At 45.3% G+C, this 14433-nt stretch overlaps 1 protein-coding gene across 1 annotated transcript; it reads right to left on the bottom strand.

The window, feature by feature from the left end:
• Positions 1-8376: 8376 nt before the first annotated feature.
• On the bottom strand, positions 8377-14071 carry LOC122422727 (translation initiation factor IF-2-like). The gene is made up of 3 exons (XM_043439339.1): positions 14009-14071; positions 11240-12300; positions 8377-8469 (listed from the first exon to the last, which is right to left on the bottom strand). Exons 1-2 carry the CDS (start codon positions 14069-14071, stop codon positions 11290-11292), a joined length of 1074 nt encoding a protein of 357 aa, XP_043295274.1. The 3' UTR covers positions 8377-8469; positions 11240-11289.
• Positions 14072-14433: the final 362 nt, after the last annotated feature.

A 14433-nucleotide genomic window follows, 5' to 3' on the forward strand; every position in this document is an offset into this window, starting at 1 on the left:
AAATCAAAGATCCCCCGTGCCACAGCTAAGACCCAGTGCAGCCAAATAAATTTTTTTTTTAAAGTTCAATTACAAAAAAGAATATTCATGGAGCATGTTGACCATATATTCGTCTAAATATTCTGGTTTTTTTCCTATAAATATTCAACTAGAGAGACACAGATTTGATTAACACTATTTTGGCTGCATAAAAAAATATGTCTGCTAAATTATGCTTTGCTATGTCACTTGTCTGGATGAAAATGATTAGAAATAGACATCCATTAGAAACTTGCTGTTGCCACCACTGCAGGAACAGTGTCAATGACATTGACCGTATTCACCCAGAAGCCTCCTCCTATAGATCCACACTAGAAGCTCTCCCCAGACCACGGTACTTCTGGTTTACACACATATTTTAAATGCACAGGCAATTAAGCTTCTGTCTCTAATCATGGCTCTTTTCCTCCAGTAACTACAGGAGCTACTCATGACCTTACGACAAGTGTTCTCAAATCCTATCCATGAATTCACGATTTCCTTCTACCCTTATTTATCCTTTACCTCAAATTCCTCACCTATTTGTAACCTGGTGTATACATGTTTCTGTAAGCGGACTCAAAAAATTTTTTTAATTGGAATAAATAAGTAATAAGTAAACACAAAACCAAATGCATACTGATAAACACAGTGTCAATGATGAGGCTAAAAGGGAAACTGTTTCCTCACTGCATTCACACCCAAACCTCAACAAGGGTTGTGTCACTGGTCACATTTCACAAGCCCAATTTAACAGTTCGAAGTTGTTGCAATCTCATTTAAAATGAACAGCAACTACCAATTAGACTGCGCTGATCTATCATTAAGAGAACCCTTTTCCAAGTCTTCAGAAAATGCAGTAGAATGCAAAATGACAAGCGAATAACAGAACAAATGAGTATGATGAATGTCCGGTATCTCCTCAAATAATAACAATGAATTTGCATTAATTTTTGTAGACTCAGCATGGAGTGCTGAACCAATTTTTTCATGGATGTGAGAACAAGCTCACAAAAGCTCGGGGGTGGGGCACAGTGGGGAGAGGCGGGGATCTGAATCACGGAATTTAAGTTGGATGGAATCTTTATATTTTTCAACTAGAAAATATCTCCAAAAAGTCCAATCCTCTTTAAGCCCAGAGAGGCTTCCAGGGCCCATGGAGCAAGTTTTCAGAAGCAGGACTGGCACCTGTATCTACTTATGATGCTGGCTGAGGCGCTAGAACCAGAGGACTCGGGCATGAGTCTCTGTGTCCTTTTTGAGTTGGGTAGAAATCCAGACAATGGACTAAAGTGACCTTACCTGTCTCCAAGCACAGCCCTGCTGTAAGCATCTTTGGTAGTCACAGGGATCTGAAGCCAGGAGCCAGGACTGTGTCTGACTCCCCAGCCACTGCCAGCCAAATGGTCTAAGAGAGCTGCCCAAAGCTGCTCTCAGGCCCGTGCTTCACAATTTGGCTGCACTTTAGAATCACCTGGGGAGCTTTTTAAAACTACTGATGACTAACCTCCACCCAGACCAATTAAATCAGAGCCCTCTAAGTAGGCAAAGGTGAGAGGCATCACCTTTTTAAAAAGCTTCCCAAGTGATTCTAATATGCAGTCAGCGTTGAGAACCATTGTTGCAGATAAGCAGGTTGCCTATCTGATGAAAGCTGAGCAGCCGCTAGGGACCAGCCTGTTTAGAAATAGCCCTAACTACCTTCTTGTGCTTCCCCCCAAGACCTAATATAGTATCAGAGGATTTCCTTCCCCTCCCCCAGTTACACTGCTACTAAGATACCACTGCTGGCTGTTTTTCTAACTCAGTATTAACTGAACACCTACTCTCAGTCACACATCAGGAATCCAGAAGTGAAATGTGGCAAAGTTCCTGCCTTCAAGGGGCATCGACAAGTCAATATCAACACATTCATAAGAAACAATGCTGGCCAGTGTTTACTGAGTACTAACAATGTACCACACTCTTCTAAAACTTTATTGATAGGTACCATTATTATCAAGTTAATTTACAGACAAGACTCCTGGGCCACAGAGAATTTATGTCCATGCCTGGGCTCCTTTCACTAGTCACAGTGGGGCTAGAAGTCAAACTGAGGCAGCCTGGCTCTAGCATCCACGCCTTTAACTGCTATATTCAGTTGGATGCGTGGAGGCATTCTAAGTCATGGAAGTATAAAAAGACATTGTTGATTCAGAGAACAGTGGGCAACACAGTGTGCCTGAAAATGGGGCTGAAAAGTTGGGCTGGGACCAGACTATGAAAAAGCCTTATGGTCTGTGAATGGGGGGTTTCTATTCTATCTTCTATCAGCAAAGCGTAGCCAGCCAAACTTTTAAAGTTAGGAGCAAAATGATCAGATCTACATTTCAGAGAATCGCCACAGGGTGGAAAGACTAAGGGCAGAGGGGCACGGCTTTGACAGAGGATGCAAGTCGGAGGAAGGCAGCAGAGTGGGGAGAGAGGCAGGATGCTCAGACATTTCTGATTCAGAAGTGACAGGGTTTTGTGGCTGATTGGAGATTGGGAGAGAAGAGGAAGGAAGCTTCTGGGTTTGTGATGAGAGTGACTTGGCAGGTAGGTGTTCTGAATAGAGAAGCAGCGAGTCTGTGGAGTGGAGGTAATGAGTTCAGTTTTGGACATGTTAAGTTTCCGCAAACCTTAACATCTGCCAATTGCTAACAGGTATAACAGTTAAACCTTTGGGCTCACAAAGAGATTTCTTTGCAAAATCATAAATATGGAAACTTCCTATTGTTTCTTAGAAATGCATATGATTTTAAATTTAGATGTAATTTGAAGAGAAACTGACAAGTAAATCATGATGATGATTGTGTTGTTACAAAAAGTGCCATCCTACCACAATTAGAAAAAATACTCTCTTTATACTAAGGAAAGAACCCAAAATAATCAAGCTAACCCCAAATAAGGTCTATGAGAAACGAAAAACACATACTTTTCAACTACCTAAATATTTGAGCTCTATTTTAAGGACGGTGGCATTGGGTGTGTGTTTAGAATATGTTTAGTTTTAAACAGATATTTTTCATCTTAACCCTATGGCATAGCAACTATCTGTCTTTCTCTAAATTATCTGCTTTTATCTGCTAAGGCTCAACTTAGTTCGAGAGACAACCATACAATGGCTACTCATTTCTCAATTTAGCCATACATTATATGGCTAGTATTTCAGCGTGAATACTTCAAGTATAATCCCAAAATAGAAATTTGGGTATTTTTCTAATAAAACAGTTCATGTTTGTTTAAAGCTATTTTCAAAGAACAGTTGAAAAATTAGTTATATTTTGTCCTCCGTGAGTATCGATGATTCAGTTCAGTTCAGTCACTCAGTTGTGTCTGACTCTTTGCGATCCCATGAATCGCAGCACGCCAGGCCTCCCTGTCCATCACAAACTCCTGGAGTTTACTCAAACACATGTCCATCGAGTCGGTGATGCCATCCAGCCATCTCATCCTCTGTTGTCCCCTTCTCCTCCTGCCCCCAATCCCTCCCAGCGTCAGGGTCTTTTCCAATGAGTCAACTCTTTGCATGAGGTGGCCAAAGTATTGGAGTTTCAGCTTCAGCATCAGTCCTTCCAATGAACACCCAGGACTGATCTGCTTTAGGATGGACTGGTTGGATCGATGATTACTTCTTAAAAAACTAAACTCAACTTTTTCATTGCTTTTCTATAAACTTATATTAGACCCAGGGTTGGTATCAATAGTCTGTTTCAAGATTTCAGAGCAAAGCTCTGCCATCCTCTGCAGGCAGCAACCCTTCCTGAAGAAACAGGATGGGGCTTGTTGCTGGGCTTTAGTAAAGACTGAATGCTTGAGGGGATTGAGGAGCTTCTCTGGTGGCCCAGTGGCTAAGATTCTAAACTCTCAAGGCAGGGGGCCTGAGGGTGATCCCTGGTCAGGGAACTAGATCTCACATGCTGTAACTAAGAGTTCAAATGCCACAGCTAAAAGATCCCGTATGCCACAATGAAGACGAAAGATGCCGTGTGCCACAACTAAGACTCAGGGCAGCCAGATAAACAAATACACATAAATATTTTTTTAAAAAAAGACTGAATGTGTAACCACAGACCACCATGCAGCCTGAGCTACCCATGATGACCTGGGTGTGGTCTAATCATCAACCCATAAAATTGGCTGTGCACAATAGCACCCCAGTGTCAAACGAAGGTGGCACGGATGATACTGAGCTTCAGGAGGCCCTAAAGACACATACAGTAAGTCACCTACACAGGAACGAGTTCTGTTCTGACAGCGTGTTTGTAAGTCAAACAAAATTAGCCTAGGTACTCAATGAACACAATTGGCTATGTAGTACTGTACTGTCATAGGTTTATACTTTTCACACAATACATAAATAAAAAATAAAAAAAATAAAGAAAACATCTTTAATCTTATAGTACAGTGCCTTGAAAAGTACAGTAGTACAGTACAACAACTGGCATACAGGGGCTGGCATTGAGTCAATAAACAAGAGGATTACTGGCTGAAAGAGGGAGAGGAAGTGGGAGATGGTAGAGCCGAAGGATTGTTAGCAATAGGAGATGGAAGTCAAGCTTTAATTTCATTCATGCCTGATGTTGATGGCACAAGTTCTGTTTCCTTCTATTTACCCTCTTGAAAAAAACAATCCAGCGATGTCTGGGTAGTAGTTCCTTTTTCCTCATCACAGATGACATGGTAGCAGTGGATTGCACTCTGAATGGCTGCTGAGACCTTTGTGTACCATTCCAAGTTCGGGTCCTGTGCCTCAGAGCCAACAGTGGCTCCTCAAATAAAGACAATCCCCTGTCATTTCCTGCATCGTGAATGTCTTCAGTTCTCCAGTTACTTCTTTCTCTCATTTTCCTTTGTCCTTTCTCTGGGCCTCCAATTCCATCAGTTCGTCATTAGTAAGCTTCATGTTTGCACATTTGAAAGTTCACAATTTGAAAGTTCATATGTAGGGGACTTAATATACTAGTAAGTTATAGGAGGAAGTGGTCCAAATGCCCCTGGGCCATATTTTTGCTACATTACCATCTCTCTCCTAGTCTGTACCTGTGTCTTCACGAGGAGTTAACGATGACCAGCTGACTGAGGAAGAGAAAACTTGGACCTTGTTTACGGAAGGTGCTGTACATTAAGCAGGCAACACCTCAAAGTGGACAGCTCCAGCTGCACAACCCCCTTCTAGGACACCCATGAAGGACACGGAAATACCTCTAGTGGGCAGAATTAAAAGCAGTGCCCCTGGTTGGTCATTTTGCTTCAAAGTAGAAATGGCCAGAGGTGTAAATCTATACTAACTCACGATCTGTGGCCAACAGTTTGGCTGGATGGACTTGGAAACAATATGATTGGAAAATTGGTGACAAGGCAGGCTGAGAAAGATATATGGCTAGACCTCTCCAAATGGGAATCTGAAGATATTAGTGTCCTATGTGAATGCTCACTAAACGGTAACCACAGCCCTATGAGGGATTTTAATAATCAGGTGGACAAGGTGGCCAGTTGTGTGGATACAGATCCCTGACCATTCTGGTTATCACTCGGCTCATGAACAAAGTGGCCACAATGGCAGGACAGAGATTATGCATGGTCCCAGCAACACTGGCATTTGTGAAGGCTGATCTGGTCACAGCCACTGCTGAATGCTCAATCTGCTACATCACAGGCCAACACCAAGTTCCTTATATGCTCCATTGCTTGAGGTGATCAGCCAGGTGGAATATTGACTACATGGGACCACATCATCATTGAAGGGTAGCATTTTACTCTTAAAGAAATAAACACTTATTCTGAATATGGATTTGCCTTCCCCGCATACAATGCTTCTACCACAACTACTACCCTTGGACTCACAGAAAATCCTATCAACCATGCATGGAGACCCACACAACATTTCTTCTGGTCAAGGAACTTACTACCAAATTCTAGCCTTTTTCTGTCTAGAGCTAGAAGTCCAGGGCTTCCCAGGTGGTGCTAGTGGTCAAGAATCCATCTGCCAATGCAGAAGACACAAGAGACATAGATTCAACCCCTGGTTCGAGAAGAGCTCGTGAAGTAAGAAATGGCAACCCACCCCAGTATTCTTGCCTGGAAGATTCCATGGACAGGCAACAGTCTGGCGGGCTACCGTCCATAGGGCTGCAAAGAGTTGGACACGACTGAGCAACTAAGCAGCAAAAGTCCAGGACTAACTTTAATAAGAGTCAGAAGAATTCAGGAGTACTAAAGGAACAGATGGAAATATGGCCCCCTGGACAGATATGAAAATAGTGCCAGTGATTAAGCAGACTGAAGGACTTAGCATGTGTTGTTCCTCCCATCAGGAATTTTCCTCCAGATCCTCCATATCTCAGCTTAAATGTCGAAAACCACCCATAATCACTCAGTCACAGCTCATGACTGGCCACCCTGGCCTGTTCTCCTCACAGCACTACTTGCCAGTATACTGCCTGTTTGTCATTATGCATGCTCTTTTTCTCAATTATAGTAAAAAGCCTTGTCAAGCAAGTTCAGCATTCAATCAAAACTTCAGTATCCTGACACATAGCTGGCATTCAATAGTTGCTGAGTAAGGGATGCCCACTTAAAGCCTGAAAGATGTCAGTTTTCAGATGAATTCTTTAATCAAGACATGTTGCTAGTTGCCAATGCAAAACAGCTTAACTATAACGTTCTGTTTAATAGGAAAATATTGAGGTATGTCCCTAGTGGTTTAAATACTCATACAACCATGATAAGACTCATAAAGTATTCCAGGCATTGGGAAAAACATAATTCAAAGGATTGCTCTTTCAGCCATCTCTTTTTATTTACAGTTTGTGTTTAATGCAAATCAATTTCATAACATGAAAAGTTACTATGAATCAAAGCATAAATACACAAACACAATATACAATCCAAAACAGATATACAGCATTCAGGTGTGAAACAAAAGGGAATGTTCATTCACACACACAGTAGCTTGAGATCTGTTGAATATGGTTATTCCAGTGTTGGTTTCTAAAGATGGGAAAAAAAGACTTTGGTTTTCAAAACTACTGTGGCCATATTAGATTTTGGAATATCTAAGCATCAGTGTGTGACCATGTGAACAAAAGACTTTAGGGAGTGTCTATTTTTTAAAAAGTTGCTGTGCATCAAGGCAGTTGTGAAAAGATTTACTTTCCAAAATCAAGCCCATTTTAGGCTTAGGACCAGGTTCTAACTATCTAAAAATATCAAATGATAACAGAAAATGTTCCAAATGTGGCTACTCTGATTCAGTTTAAAAAGAAGTATTTACAGAAAAGAGTATAAAAGTTTTTCTAAATTCAATGTAAGCAAGCTTCCAGTATTGACTTCACAAATATTTGATTTACAGTTTGGCTCCTTCACATATTAGCCTTTTTCATTTCAAAATTTGTCAATTTACCTTCAAAGCAAATCATTTTTTAAACTGTAAAAGTTATTCAATGTATGCAGAAATAAAAAATATTTTGAAACTCATTGACAGCAATGTACTTCTATACTTTGTTATCTATTGAATGAATCTAGTGTTCTTTTTGAATAGGAATAGTATGTAAGCAAAATGTATTCATTATGCTTGAATTTGGGGTAGATTAATCCATCATTGCCCTGGTACTATATAAAAAGTCAAATGCAATATCAGCCCAAAGCCCCAGAGGAAAAATTCAGTTCCCAAGAGAACAGTTGATAGCTTAACATAAAATTTTATCTATCAGTATGTCAGCATTAAATTAGTACTGCTGAAACAACACTTTGAGAATTTACAGTAACTCCTGGAAGTTCCTGCTAATGTACATACAAATAGAATCACAGAAGCTTTCTGTTTTACCTAATTGTTTTATGGCCTTATAAATTTAATGAACCAAATGCAAACTGAATCTCTGTTCCACAGCCCATTCTTTATCTCTAAGTAAGATAAAATCTATTCTCATTTTCAAGGTAGAGCTTTATGTGTCCATACGTCTTAAGCCACATTTAAGAAAATCATCTCAACTAATTTTGGACGTTGTCTCTCTTCATCTTGTGCAGGTAACTCCAGCAGATTTAATATTGCCATTCATCATCTAGTCAAACCCTTCACATGCTCTTCAAACAAATTTGGGATCCTCAATAATTTCTGTGAATTAAATAAGGTGTGGAATTAGCAGATTTATTCAATGAAGACTTCTTTTTCTTTTTTTCTTTGTCACACAGGATGTATAGATGCCATTTGAACTGGATTTAGAAGATGGTGAAGTACAGATGTTTCTTCGCCTGAGTCTCTTAACAGTAGAGATGTAGAAGGGAGACCGAGATCACAAAGAGACTGGCTGTTGACTGCAGAGTACCATCGCTTGCCTTGGTGGTGGCATTGGCTGGATGGGGGGCAGGTGAGGTAGTCTGGGAGGAGTTATTTGAAGGTGTTGCAACAGTTGTTTGATTTGAGTAAGTCTAAAATATATAAAAAGTTACATTGATCAATTCCCACATTATAGTTGTCTCTCCACATACATTTAACACGCCAGTAAGATAGATGATACAGTCTCAGGTTGTTTTTTTCCATTATTCCCTTACCCACATCATTTCATTCTGAATTTCTTAGTCCCACCAAGATCCTTTAGTTTCAAAAACAACTACCTAGTGATGATTAATGACTGCAAATAACAATAACCAAAATCAAGCAAACAAAAATGTCTTCAGTAAGTATGTAACTCCCAAGTGTATGACTTGACCCTTAATTCTTTATAAAGTAATAAGGAACCAAATTAACTAACTCACTTTCTGTGATTATACTGACCTACTGGTGTTACAAATAGGCTTCTTCTACTTTCTCAAGAAGGGGGAGATTTTAAAGTTGCACTAATAACTTGGATTTTAAAATACTGTCATTTGAGACATATGTTATGAGAATTAAGTCTCTGTCTTTCTGAATTCGTTGGGTAACTTTCACCTGCTTAATACAACCTTGCATTAAACTTAAGGGGCCCTGGGTATCTTATCTGCTCCTTTGAAGTCTGGAAATTATATACAGCCCTTCTCAAAAATGGCTACAATATTTGTTTTAAGTTGAAAAATGTAATGAGCCTCTGCCTTAAGGCAAAATGATCTCACGCAAAGCATCATGAAGTCGGAATGACTTCACAACAGAGGAGAAGGTTCGATGTTGGTTTCACGAGCAGCAGCCTTCCTGCCTGGTCACTAAGCCCAGCACTGTGGCCAAGGACCAAGGTCCCCCAGCACCCCAGTGCCTGAGTGGCATCATTCACCACACTATTTTTCAAGTCATAAAATGCACAGTCCAGCAGGGCACGTGGTAATCTCTCCTTTGTCAGGGAACAAAGGCAGATGGGAGATTTCAGCTCTCACTGCAAGAGAGGGTTTTAAAGGGCTTCTGATTACAGCCAGGACAACAACCTGGCACCAAGCAGGTCTGGGCCACATATATGTTTGGCTACCTATCAATTCAAAGATAAAACCATTTTATCCTTTGTTGTAAATCTATAGAAACCCCAGCTTCTTTTGTTGTAAAACCCATAAGGACATTCAGCCAACATCGATTAAAAATTTTATAAATCCTATCTAAAATAGACTAATTTTTAAAATCTCAATGAAATTGAATAGATTTATTTGGCACCTACCCAACAGAGTGTGCTACCAAGAATAAAAGCACTCCCAGTAAAAGGAAAGCGTAAATAATATGGAGACCAATTTAAAACAGGGCTCGTTATTTGGGGGCAAGACCTAATTCGGGATCCCTGAAGGTAATCTATTCTATCCAACAAAGCCTTGGTGCATCAGGTGAGTTTAAAAAAAAAAAAAATGAACCAGAGCCCAGTGCATCCATAGGAGAATCAAAGGGTCCTCTACACCAACGAAAAAAACTAATGTTAATATACGAAATTGACAGTAAACATAAATTTCCCTACTAAGCTACCAAAGATTTGTTTGCTTAACCTCAAATCCTCTGAAATTTAAGGGTGTGGGAGGGAATCTGGCTGGGAAAGGAGATGGGGCGGGGTGGGAGAGACCAGCGTTTCCAGCGGCCACGCCCCTCCCCCACCGAGGAATAGAGAAAGGCTCGGGAGAGCAGCCGGCCGGCAAAACAATAGGGTACAGTTACCCGGTCCGCGGGGCGGAAGACGAGGAGCGCTCCTCTCAGCCTGCGCTCCCAGGTGAGCCCGGCGGCTGGATGTCTGGGAACCTGGCGCACCCAACTTTTTCGGAAGAAGTGCTCAGGAGACCCTCCTCAGAAAGCCCCAACGGAAGGCGATGGAGACCCAATCGCTCGGGCACCCCTACCTACCCTCCAAGTCCAAGCTACCGGAGACCAATGCCCCTTCTCGCCCTCCCAGCGCCCCCCAACTTCGGTCTCCCAGGCTCAGCCGCCGCTGGCCTCCCTCGCGGCCGCCGCGCACCCACCCGCCGGACACCGTGGGCAAGATGTGTTCCCGGGACAGAGGATCTGAAAAGGCCGCGGGGACACGGACAAAGCCTGGCGGGCACTCGGGACCCAGATGTCCCATCCGCCGCCTGTCCAGAGACAGTCCATCTGGCTAACAGAGGGTTCCGTGGGTGACCTGTAAGGTCGTCCCCAGCAGAGCACAGGGTCAGGGGAGGGTCCCCCCCCCCCCCCCAGACTTCAGCCCCGAAACACGCGGGACTGAGGTGGGCTAACAGGGTCAGAAACTGGGGCTTGCTCGGGATCCACGAACTAGCTCTGAGAGTGGAGGATGGGCGAGGGCTGCGCCCCCCTAAGGGTATCTTCCTCTTTGTGTGATGCGCTAGGGGACGCGAAGACACTCGTACAGGGAAGCGGGGCGTTCGTGGGATCCAGGGACGACCTCCGCAAAGGGCCTGAGGTCTCCGGGCGCTCCAGAGGTGGGGAGGGCGCATTCTTTCCCGCTCCGCGTGAAAGCGGGCGGTGGGCGTCAGGCAGCCTGTGAAGCGCCGTGCGAAACCTGGGGCGGGGCAAGGTCCTCCTGGCCCACGCGTGGAGGTGCTTTGTTCTCGGGGCTGCCTAAAGGGTGGGGGCAGCCTGCCAGGAAGAGGAAAGTGGGCTCCAAACTGCCGCCCCCTCTCCCCCCAGATCAGATTGTACTAGATTCTCTCTCCTAGTTCGGGTCCACAACCGAAGGTGGGGGCGCAGACCGGTTCCCTGCGGGCGGTCCCACCCGCCCCGGGCGCGGCCCCTGAGCCCCCTCGCCGGGCGCCAGGACCTCACCTGCGTAGGTAACAGCAGCGCCAGCAGCAGCAGCCCCAGTCCGAGCCTGGCTACGATCGCTTTCCCCATGTCCGCTCCGTCGGTGCGCAGCGCGTCTCGCTGGATTGCACGGTGCCGAAGGACCGCTGGCGGGGTGCAAGCAAGGTGGGGAGCGCGGCCGGCGGGCGGGACCTTATATACCGGGCCAGCCACAATAGCCGTGACGTGGCGCCGCCCGCCCACCCGCGCTCCCCTCCTCCACCGCCGCCCCCCGCGCGCGCCCGCCGGCCGCCTCCCCTCCTCCCTGCCTCCCGGCCCCCGCCGTGTTCCCAGCGCCCTCTCCCTCCGCCGGCCCGGAGACCCCGGGGCGGCAGGTGGGCGGCCGGCGCCGCCGGCTCCCGCAGGGATGGTTTATGTTTTCCCCGGGCGGGCAGTGTGCAGGCTGGCGCAGGCCGCCCAGTGACTCCCACACAGGACCCGGGGCGAACTCGTGAGCTACACACGCCGCTCCCAGGCCCGGGCCCAAGTTTCCTTTGTTTCCCCGGACCTGCCATCTTATCCCCCCAAAAGAAAAGTCGTGAGCCTCCGGCGCAGCGCGCGGCCTCCAGTCCCGGCTCTAGCTGCTGCGCGGACCCCGACTTGGGATTTCTGAAATCTCCGCCCCATAGGAAAGGGGACCTTTCGGGCTTTGTGGGTGTCCCGGACCTGGCAAGGGGCACCGGGCGCACGCACGCGCACGCCCTTCCCAAGCTGGTCGGTCGGGCTCGCAGGCGGCGCCTCTGCCCCTCGCCCGGCGCGCCCTCCCCTTCCCCCCGCCGCTCGCTTTGTTTTTGGAGCTCCTCGTGCTCGCCGGGCTGGGAGGGTTCCCTGGGGCATCCCACGTCCGCATCCTCCCGAGAGGTGGGGAGCCGCCCACTGGGCGCAGACTCGCTGCCCCGACACCGGCGACAACCGAGTTTTGGTTCTCGGCGCTCCTCCCGGCCGCCGCTGGCGGACAGGGGCGAGGAGACTGCGACCTGCCCTGACGGACGGTCCCCTTCCCCAGCCCTAAAGGCCCCTTCAGCGCTCCCCACGTAGCTTTGCTACTAGGTCCCACCCAGGGAGCGGGAACCTCCCCGGCGGTCCCTCTAGAATTCGCTGCCCCAGTGGAATTCCTGGGGACAGGCTTTTTTTGGCCTCTGTTGGAACGCACTTGCTCATTTATCTGTTTAAAGAGCAAAGCTTTTGGGATAAGGCTATGACTGTTCCATAGCTGCCATTAGGCAGTTTAATGAACTGGCTCCTGTAGGAGATTAGTCCTTATTCTGCAGATTTGAGTGGAATATATTTTCCAACCATCCTACTGTGAAAACTTTCAAGCATACAGTGAAAAGTAGAAACTATTTTACTGGTGGACGTTTTTAAATTTAATTTGTAATTGCGTTAATCTTTTTTATTTAAAGTTTGCCTGTTTTCCAGTGTTGGAAGCAGAGTCCAAACATAGTGAGGCTATTGTTGTTTAGTGGCTCAGTCCTGTCCCGACTCTTTGCCACCCCATGGACTGTAGCCCGCCAGGCTCCTCTGTCCATGGGATTTTCTGGCAAGAATACTGGAGTGGGTTGCCCATTCCACCTCCAGGGGATCTTCCCGGCCCAGGGATGAAACCGCATCTCCTGCTTGGCAGGCAGATTCTTTATGACTGAACCACCAGGAAGCAGTAATGCTGTAAATGTATTTAACTGTTACTTTTGCAGAACAGCCTAGTTAAACAAGGTTTGTTTTATGGAAGCAGAGTAGAGATGGAATCCACAGTAGCCCGTCTGTGACTGAATGGGCTTGTGCTTTACTGGCCAGTCACTTTAACTCAGTAACTTTCCACTTTAGTACATACTTGGGAACACAGGGATTTCTGTCCTGCACCAGCGGACTTTCCTGTTTTACAGTGTTATCACACGGTTTAGAAATAACCTGGTCTTTTCCAGGGCATGAATGGGCTGTGGCCCAGAAGTGCCTAGTCCCAAGGGAGGTCCCATAGTAAGTCCTTCAGAGAATGCGTGTTGAAGTAAATGGTGGTATTCACAGGATACATTAATTATTTTGTCCTTCATCTTCTTTTCCTATTCTTTCTTTCCTCCTCCTCCCTCCTCCTTGTTATTGATTTCAAGAGATGAACTAATGGAGTGCTGAAGAAAAGACTCTAGAGCCAGCTCTCCTTGGCCCAAATCCTGGTTGTGCTACTTTTACCTAAGGCAAAAAGCCTCAGTTTCTTCATCTTTAAATTGGAGATAACGGAGACATTATTAAATTTATTAAAGGGTTATTGTGGTACTTCCCTGACGGTCCAGCGGCTAAGCCTCCACACTGCCAGTGCAGGGGGCCCAAGTTCAATTCCTGGTCAGGGAACTAGATCCCACATGCCGCAACTGAGAGTTCTCAAGTCACGACTAAAAGATCCTGACTGCCACAACTAACAATCCCACATACCAGAACGAAGATCAAAAATCCCATGTGCCGCAGCCAAAACCTGGCCCAGCCAAATCAATGAATAAATATTAAAGGGTTATTGTCTATAAAGTGTTAGAACAGAGCCTGTCTTACACTGGGAGCTCTCGGGTAATATATGCTCCTGCCCTAAAGGTCCCAGGAACCTTCTTTGCAGCTGCATGATTCATGAAAGACATACCAAGCACCAAAAAGTACTTAAATCTGGTAAGGCACCTCATCACCAGTTAATGATCCCGCATAATTCACAAAGCAAGACCCTTCAGATCTGTCCAGCAGTTCCTCTGGACATCCTGTAAGGGGCAGTACCTGTGGCCATTCTGTGGCCTGGAGGCTTGCACTCCTAGGGAAGTCCTCACTACAAACCCCCATGCCGCTCTATTTCCTATATGGCAAGAATCTCAAGTAAACTGCTTGAACCTTTCTTCTTGGTTTCTTTCTGTGAATTCCTTCTTCCTATTCATTCTTCTCTTCTGGTTTTCCGTAGTTGTTTGCTTTTCCATTTGACCAATAATAGTTCAAACTCCTAAGACTAAATCGTGAATCTCAGTGGTTATCCTGGAATATTTCTTAAGTCACGTGGCCAATTTACATTTTTATAAAGAAAAGTATTTCATGGAATGATCTTGAAACCGATGGATTCCATAAATTGGAATCATAGCTTTAAGTTTTAACATTTTTTCATGAGTTGCTTTTTAAGGTGAAATGGTAATCCTAACTCTAGGGGGACAGAA

This window comes from Cervus canadensis, chromosome 20 (genome assembly GCF_019320065.1).
Source record: "Cervus canadensis isolate Bull #8, Minnesota chromosome 20, ASM1932006v1, whole genome shotgun sequence".
Taxonomy (NCBI): domain Eukaryota; kingdom Metazoa; phylum Chordata; class Mammalia; order Artiodactyla; family Cervidae; genus Cervus; species Cervus canadensis.

What these genes read in the sequence shown, in the direction of transcription:
- LOC122422727 (XM_043439339.1), bottom strand. Translation starts at nt 14,071, where the DNA reads ATGGGGGTTTGTAGTGAGGACTTCCCTAGGAGTGCAAGCCTCCAGGCC. An exon ending in AGGCCACAGAATGGCCACAG is followed by an intron (nt 12,301 to 14,008) that starts GTACTGCCCCTT and finishes GGGACCTAGTAG; the next exon opens with CAAAGCTACGTGGGGAGCGC.